The 7,779-nt window shown below is 58.9% G+C and overlaps 1 protein-coding gene across 1 annotated transcript; it reads right to left on the minus strand.

Moving 5' to 3' along the window:
* Positions 1-767: 767 nt before the first annotated feature.
* On the minus strand, positions 768-3,353 carry C1QL2 (complement C1q like 2). The gene is made up of 2 exons (XM_075430487.1): positions 2,590-3,353; positions 768-1,531 (listed from the first exon to the last, which is right to left on the minus strand). The coding sequence occupies exons 1-2, from the start codon at positions 3,220-3,222 to the stop codon at positions 1,352-1,354; spliced, it is 813 nt and encodes a 270-aa protein (XP_075286602.1). The 5' UTR covers positions 3,223-3,353; the 3' UTR covers positions 768-1,351.
* Between the last annotated feature and the right edge of the window lie 4,426 nt (positions 3,354-7,779).

Consider the following 7,779-nt stretch of genomic DNA (forward strand, 5'->3'; position numbering starts at 1 on the left):
GTAAATCAGCTTGGTTCTTCTAGCTTCATCAGAGCAACTCCAGCGTACCCAGACTGAGGCGGTTACCTGCTGGTGTGATGATGAAAGGCGCACCTCCTCCCCCAAAGGCTCCGAACCGCTCGCACTAGTTACACACCCGTGCGCATTCAAAAGGACGCGGAGTGACTGGGATTTACCAAGGACCAGCAGCAGAAAACCTTTGCAAATGGTCTGAATCTGTCGGTCTTCAGGTAGCCTTCTCTCCCAGCCCGCCTCAGGGACTGTGCAGACCCACCTGCAGTCAGGTGTGGTTTCCAACCTGGGTACGCACTGCAAGTGCGGGGGTTTAGAGAGACTAAACTGCCTGCCGACACTGGTGAAGCGTGTTACAGAAACACGGCTTTCCATAATCGCTGATTAAACCGCTTTTCCTGTACTTCACTAACCTCTGGATCAGGATTAGACCCAGCAAATCTGTTTAGGAGCTCTGCTCCACATCCCCACTTTCACCTTTTGATGACTCTGTACCTTCTTTTTACAAAACTGCGTAAAGGTGAAGCGTTTTTCTCCTCTCCCTCTGCTTCTTCCTAGCTCCCTCGAACCACAGACCTTGGCAAGGTGCCCCACCCTAACTTTAAATTTTGCTGCAAACCTAAGGGACTGAAGCGACCCCCTCCTTTACCTCCCACCCTCCCATGGCACCACCACAGCACTCCTTTGCAGCACTGGAAGAGACAGACAGCAAGAAGGCGTTGTCTAAAAACATAATTTAATGTGATATTCTGGTGACTGTGGTCAATGACTGAATTCTTTAGCAGACAGGAACAGGTTTGACGTCAATGACACCGTCATTCACACGAGCATTGCATTGCACAGAAAAGAAAAGTTTACACTTGACCCCATACAAACAAAGCAGCAGGGAAAAAACTAGTTATGGTCCAGTCCCACTTCATGAATAGTTGATCTGAAAATTCATCTTCATAATTAATACTCATTGACAAAAAAAAATGTGACTGGTTCAAACTCCATGTGCAGCACAGTCGGAACTCGGGGCTCTCCTACACACCCCAAGAACAACTCGGGAGTTTCGAGCTGCCGAGTTCCTCGCATGACACACAAAACACAGAGGCTGACAAAGGGAGAGGGGGGGTCAGAGCAAATGGCAGAGAGTAAGCATGGGGATCGTTTTGTTTCACTTCTATTTCGTTTCCACAGGGGTAAAAAAAACCCATACAAACTGATAACGAAGCTAAAGTGACCTGTGGAGACAGCAGACACCAGGAGGAACGGCGGCAGGACTGGGTACAGAAACGCCAACCGGCCCCACGCGCGCCGGTGGCGGGGCCGTTCGTGTTGCGTCGCTGGCCGCGTGCTAATCGGGGTACAAAAGAAAGCCAGAGAAAGTGCTGTACTTATTGTTGTTGCCTCCGTGCGCTTTGCCTCCGTCCAGCTTGACGTACACCTCGTCGCCGGAGTCCAGGTGCAGCACCACGCTGTTGCTGGCGTAGTCGTAGTTCTGGTCCGCATCTTGGGCGATGGCACTGGCCCGCACCTGCCAACGCAGCCACGGGGCACATCAGCCCCCCGAGCGCCTCTTCCCAGCCCCCCGAGACCCTCTTCCCCAGACCCTCTTTCCAGCCCTCCTGCGCCCCTCTTCCCAAGACCCTCTGTCAGCCCCCCAAGTCCCTCTTCCCAGCCCCCCCGACACCCTCTTCCCTAGACCCTTCCTCAGCTCCCCAAGCTTCTCTTCCCCAGACCCTCCACCAGCCCCCCTGAGCCCCCCATCCCCAGACCTTTAGTCAGCCCCCCGCACCCCTCTTCCCCAGCCCTTCCACCAGCCCCCCGAGCCCCTCTTCCCCAGACCCTCTGTCAGCCCACCAAGCCCCTCTTCCCTAGACCCTCCATCAGCCCCCCAAGCCCCTCTTCCCCAGACCCTCTGTCAGCCCCTGGTGCCCCTCTTCCCCAGCCCCCCTGAGCCCCTCTTCCCCAGACCTTCTGTCAGCCCCCCAAGCCTCTCTTTCCTAGACCCTCCCTCAGCAGCCTGAGCATCTCTTCCCCAGACCGTCTGTCAGCCCCCCCAAGCCCCCTTCCCCAGCCCCTCTGTCAGCCCCCCAAGCCCCTCTCCCCAAACCCCCGAGCCCCTCTTCCCCACACCCTCCCTCAGCTCCCTGAGCCCCTCTTCCCCAGACCCTCTGTCAGCCCCTCTGAGCCCCTCTTCCCTAGACCCTCCCTCAGCTCCCTGAGCCCCTCTTCCCCAGCCCCTCCACCAGCCCCCCGAGCCTCTCTCCCCCAGACCCTCTGTCAGCCCACCAAGCCCCTCTTCCCAGCCCCCCTTCCCCAGACCCTCTGTCAGCCCCCCGAGCCCCTCTTCCCCAGCCCCTCCACCACCTCCGTGCCCCCCCCCGCACCCCTCCTCGCTTCTCCTCCCCCCCCCCTCCCCAAGCCCCCGCAGGAAAAGTTTCCAAGCCGGGAGCTCGCAGCTCGCCGCGGCCCCGCAGCATCTCCCCGACGGCGCGGAGGACGCTGCGGCTGCTCCTCGGCCCCGGGCGCGGCGGCGGGGACCCGGGGAGGGGGAGGACGAGCGGGGGGGGGTGCGGGGGGAGCACCCACCTGCCCGTTCTTGCAGAGGTCGGCCCACATGCTGGTGCCGTCGCCGCCGCGCATGAGGATGTGGTAGGTGAAGAAGTAGATGCCGCGCACCTGGCAGGTGAACTTGCCGCTGGCCGGGTCGTAGTGGTTGCCCAGGTTGGTGACCACGTCGTCGAACTTGAGCACCTCGTAGCCCTCGTGGGGACTCTTCAGCCCCACGTAGAAGGCGATGCGCGGCCCGCCGAAGGCAGCGCCCAGCCCGCCCGCCGCCTCGCCGCCCGCCGCCGCCCCGCCGCCGCTCCCGCCGCCGCCCGCCAGCGCCAGCCCGGGCAGCCCCGGCCTCCCCGCCTCGCCCCGCTCCCCCGGCGGGCCCCGCGGACCCGGCGGGCCCGGCTCCCCGGGCGGCCCGCGGGGGCCCGGCTTGCCCGTCCGGCCCGGCTCCCCCTTGGGTCCCCGGACGAAGGGCGGCGGGGGCTCGGCGCCGGGGTCCTGCAGGGCCTCCACGGCGGCGGTGGCTCCGGGGCCGGGCGGGCGGCCGCCGCTGTAGGGGTCGCAGATCATGCGGCAGGTGCCCATCATCTCGTAGTGCGCTCCGCTCTCGGCCGGGGCCTGCAGCAGCAGCAGGGGCACGGCCACCAGCAGCGCGACGGCCATGGCCAGGGCGAGCCCGCCGGCGGCCAGCAGCCGCCTCCTCCGCTGCCAGAGCCGGGCGGCGGCGGCGAGCAGGTCCTCCTTGGCGTGCGAGGCAATGGTGGCGCGGGGGGGGGACGGGGGACGGGGGACGACGGCCGCTCCCTGCGGGGGGGGACGGCGAAGAAAAGGCGGTGAGCCCCCCGCCGCCGGCGCCCCCCCCGCCTCAGCCCGCCCGCCGCCCGGCCGCTCGCCCCGCCATGCCGCCGCCGGCAGCCCCGCTCCGCTCCGAGGGGACGCGGAGAGCCCCGTCCGCCCGGCGGGGCTGGGCCGGCGCCGAGCGGGTTCCCGGCTCTGCCCCTCGCCCCCGCGGGGGAGGGGTGGGGGGGACAGGACGACGACGACGACACGGGACCGCCCGCCCCCGCCACCGCCCCGACGTGGGGGGCGCGGAGCCGAGCGGGGCGGGCGCGGGGCGGGCGGACCCACCTGCGGGGCTGGGCGGGGAGCGGGGCGGGCGGAGGGGAGGGCAGAGGCAGCGGGGTGGTCCCGCACCCCCCCGGGCTCTGCGGACCCCCGACGGCTGGCCCCGGGGGCACGGGGCGGGGGGGCGAGCCCAAAGGCGAGCGGGACAGCACGGCGGGTGGATCGTGCTCCTCGGCCCCGTCCCGGTTTCCCGGAGGCAGGCAGGGCTTGCCGGGTGGAAAGGGGATCCCTGGGGAGAAACACCTTCGGCAGGGTTTCGGCTGGGGTACAGCGCGGCATTTTGTGGGTTTCCCTGCGCCGTGATGGGTCCGAATCAAGGGGGTTCCCCCCCCCCCCCAAATCGAGAAACAGTGATGGGTTGTCTTTGCTTTTCGGAGTGAGCGGTGGCGGTGCGAGCGGGAGCTGTCGCGTCGGTGACTGCTCACCGGGATCTCCCCTCCGGAGAGAGAGCTGCGGTCCCACACCGCACCTCACAGCGCGGGGTTACGCACCCGCCCCGGAATGAAAGCCCAGAACAGCGATATTTCCTCAGGGCAACATGTCGGGGTCCCCCGCCTCCCTGGGGCGTAGGAAAGGCGCGTTTCCAGCGGCTGCACCGGAGCGGGAGGCAGCCGGGTTTGTCCCACCCCGGGCGGAGCCGCCCAGCCCGACCCAGCGCTTGCGGGAGCTGACGGCCCGCAGGCATCGCACGCAAATGGCGACAGGCGGGCCGCTTCCAGAAATGTCCGAAAAGGACTCGGGGCTCTTTTGTGAGCTTGCCTTGAAGTTTAGAGAGGGGACGTCAAGGCTTTCCCACCTGGAACGCAGACGCTTCGGGACTAGATCTCATCCCCGTGACATCCCTGCCCGCACCCAGCTGTTTTCCCCGGAGTGGCTGGGGCTTGGCGCTGCTGCCGCCGAGAGCAGGATCCGGCCCTGCCCCTGCAAGTCCCTCTGACTGGGGGTTTTGTTCCCCACTTCTACGTATTTGAAGCTGGCAGGAAAATTAGTCTTGCAAATGAAAACCTTTCCCTGAGAGCTGTGTGGAGAAGCCGCATTAGAGTGACCGTGTCCATTACCTGGCCCAGTGCAGCTGCGTGTTTCAAGAGATGAGCTTGTGACGAAGATGCCAGTCCTCGTCCTCTCCTCTGAATTACCAGCTGCATCCCACGGTGTTATTATAAGCCCCCACACTTGTCTAAAGCCTTGTAAAATCATTTCTAATAGTTCTTTCAGTTACAGCCCTAGGATAACTTTCCACATGTTAACTGTGCTAAATACAAATAAATTCGCAAATAAATGGCACCGCTTTGCTGAACATCCCTACTTAAGCTTCTGTTAATTTCCCTTTTGTTCCGGTATTTGTCACTAGCTCGGCTCTCCCCGTGTAGGCGAATCCTTGCTATTCCCCCAGAGCTCTGCAAACCCCCCTAACGTGGCTTTTTAATCTCCTGTTTTCCAAAGGCAGCAGCCACACTGTAGCTTTTCTAACCCTTTTTCTGAATAATTAAGTTCTTGTATCGTTTGGGCTCTGTTACATCTTCCCTATTTGCATTAACTCTTATAATGAGGTGACCGGTGCTGGGAACTCCATTCCGAACAGAGGCTCATCAGCCCTTTCTGCAAAGCTAGAATAATTTTATGTGACGGGATCTGTTATTCCCACGAATCAACAAGGACAAATGAAGAAAAATAAACTTATTCCAACTTGCAGCAGGACAAAATTGGCACAGCTTTTAACAAGGACAGTTGAGTACTTGAACAAGCAGGCAGAGAAGATTACAGAGATATCAGCAGTTAGGTTACAGTGTCAACTTCTAGCAATTTTGTTTGGGAATAATATAATTACTCCTCTGTGATGGACTGGTCACCTAGCTAATCCCTCCATCAGACTGCTTTAAGGTAAACACGGCGTGACTTTAATGTATAACACGTCATCTTCAGCAGGATCTGCGTTCCTGGAGACCTGGCGTTGTGGGCTGACTGCTGCAACGCATCTTGTGCCTCGAGAAGCAGCACTGTGATCGATGAGGCAGCCGGTACCACCCACTGATCCTGCGCTAGCGAGTATTTGGGAACACAGTCACAAAAAGGTACATGGCAACACTCAGCTTACAATTTTGATACAGGCTGCTGCTGTGCAGCTGGGTGCCTGCTTTCTGCACGCGATGGGATGCACCACAGCGGTACAAGGAGCAGGGGCAGCGTCTGAAGACCCGCCTGCCCTGCAAGGAGGTGCCTTTCTCAATTTGAGATGAGAAGAACTAGGCGCTTCACTTCTTCCAAAAAATGAGTCAGGTGGGTGCTCCATCGCAGGCTGCTCGGGGCTGGCGAGACTCTGGGTGTGCCCAGGCAGAGAGATAAAGGCACCCACAGAGCATCCCTGGTGAAACACAAAGGGTGGCTGGACCTCAGCAGTAGATGACAGCTGAGCAGGACCTTTGGTGATTGCTGTTGTTGGCCAAAGCAATAGTTAAGTAACTAAAAGCTTGCGTGGCTGTAACTCGAAACTCCATTTTCAGATGTGGTGTAAGGACTCGGGAACCTGACCGCTCGGGGAAGCATTTGACAGCCCAGGCACAATTCCCAAATTTAGACAGTCCACAATCCAGACACTTTGCACTGAAGCTCCAAAACACGTGAATTTCCATCAATTACCTCTTCTTTAACTTCTTCTTCAAAGCACAGCCACCAAGCTCAGGTTGCTGGGAACCCTGAAAAGATGTTTCTGCTCCATCAGATCTGCCAGATCCATCAGATCCATCTCCCGCAGTCCTTTCCAGAGTGGCTGCTGGATTGGGTCTCTCACAACTATTGCACGCACTTGTCAGTACATACCAGGAAGTGGGGAGGACACCAACCTGGGATGTCTTTCACCATTCACCAGACTTGGAGCAGGGTTTTAAAACTGCATTTCCAGTCTTCCAGGAGAATATTCCTAGCCATCCAGCTGCAGGGTATTGTGAGTCAGATCTTCTTCAGCTTGTTCTCTAGGATTTATTCTGCTGTAAATATAGTGAAATATTCTCAGGGTCAGAGGAAGGAAGAATGATTCCATGGGGTGGCTAGGGCTGCTTCCCAAGAGACACAAGGAAAGCAAGCCGGTGACTGAAGGAGCTTAGGGTGAGCTTTCAAACCACGCCTGTCCCCAAGGCTGAGCCACCTTACCTGGTATGACCACAGCCTGTTTGTCTGTCCAGGAGGCAAACACAGGACACTCCTCCAGGCTGCAGCTGGAGGTACTCCTGTCACAGGGAGGTTGTCAGCAGGGTGGCTAGGAGCAGGTCTGGGTTTAGCTCGATTTGCTGCCCAAGAAATCCCAACCTGTGCTCCCTGAGAGGCTGCTGCAGTCCTCCCGGGTGCAAGCTACCCAGGGGAGATGGGGGGAGCGGGAAGGAGAGCACTGCGTGCCCTTATGTTGAATTTGCTCCTCTTTGCATAAGAAGAATTAAAGATTCATTGAGCTAGATGGAGAGGAAGACCAAAGGTGAGTATAATTTTTAGTTTAGTGGTGAGGGTACCTACCTGATCTGGAGTTTGAGTCTTCCACCAAGAGCTGTTTGTGAATTCCAGCCAGGAAGGTGAGGTACAAGTGCAACCAGAAAGAGAGCGGGCAGCTCTGGCACGCACAATCCCCAGTCCTGAAGGACCATCCCAGCTGCTGAGCTAAAGACTCCTCTGTACTCTCTCACTTCCTTTCCTCTCAGAAGGTTTGCGGTTTTTTTGCCCCCTTCTCAGCTACACATCCTCAGCACAAACTTAGCTCATGAACCGAAGCATGTGGTTTTCTCCGCAGCCAGCAAGAGCCAGACCATCCCCTGTCCAGATCTGTAACCCTGGCAGGACCCAGCAGGACTCAGACCCACTGCGGTGGTGGGTTTTGGGGCACTGACCATTGTACCTTTGGGGTTCTTGGAGATTGAAGGTCAGTATCTCCCCAGTTAGGAGCTTCTAGGCTTGGACAGGAGCTGAGGGAACATTTTTATTTCAAATTTAGGTGCTTAAATTATGCTTTAATCCCTTCTTTCGGTTCCTTTTTGGATTTGGCCCTTAATTTGAAAGTGTAAGAAGAGCCGTACCAGCTCAGACCTCTTATTTAGCAAAAATGTCAAGATC

Source organism: Opisthocomus hoazin, chromosome 9, assembly GCF_030867145.1.
Source record: "Opisthocomus hoazin isolate bOpiHoa1 chromosome 9, bOpiHoa1.hap1, whole genome shotgun sequence".
Lineage (NCBI taxonomy): Eukaryota > Metazoa > Chordata > Aves > Opisthocomiformes > Opisthocomidae > Opisthocomus > Opisthocomus hoazin.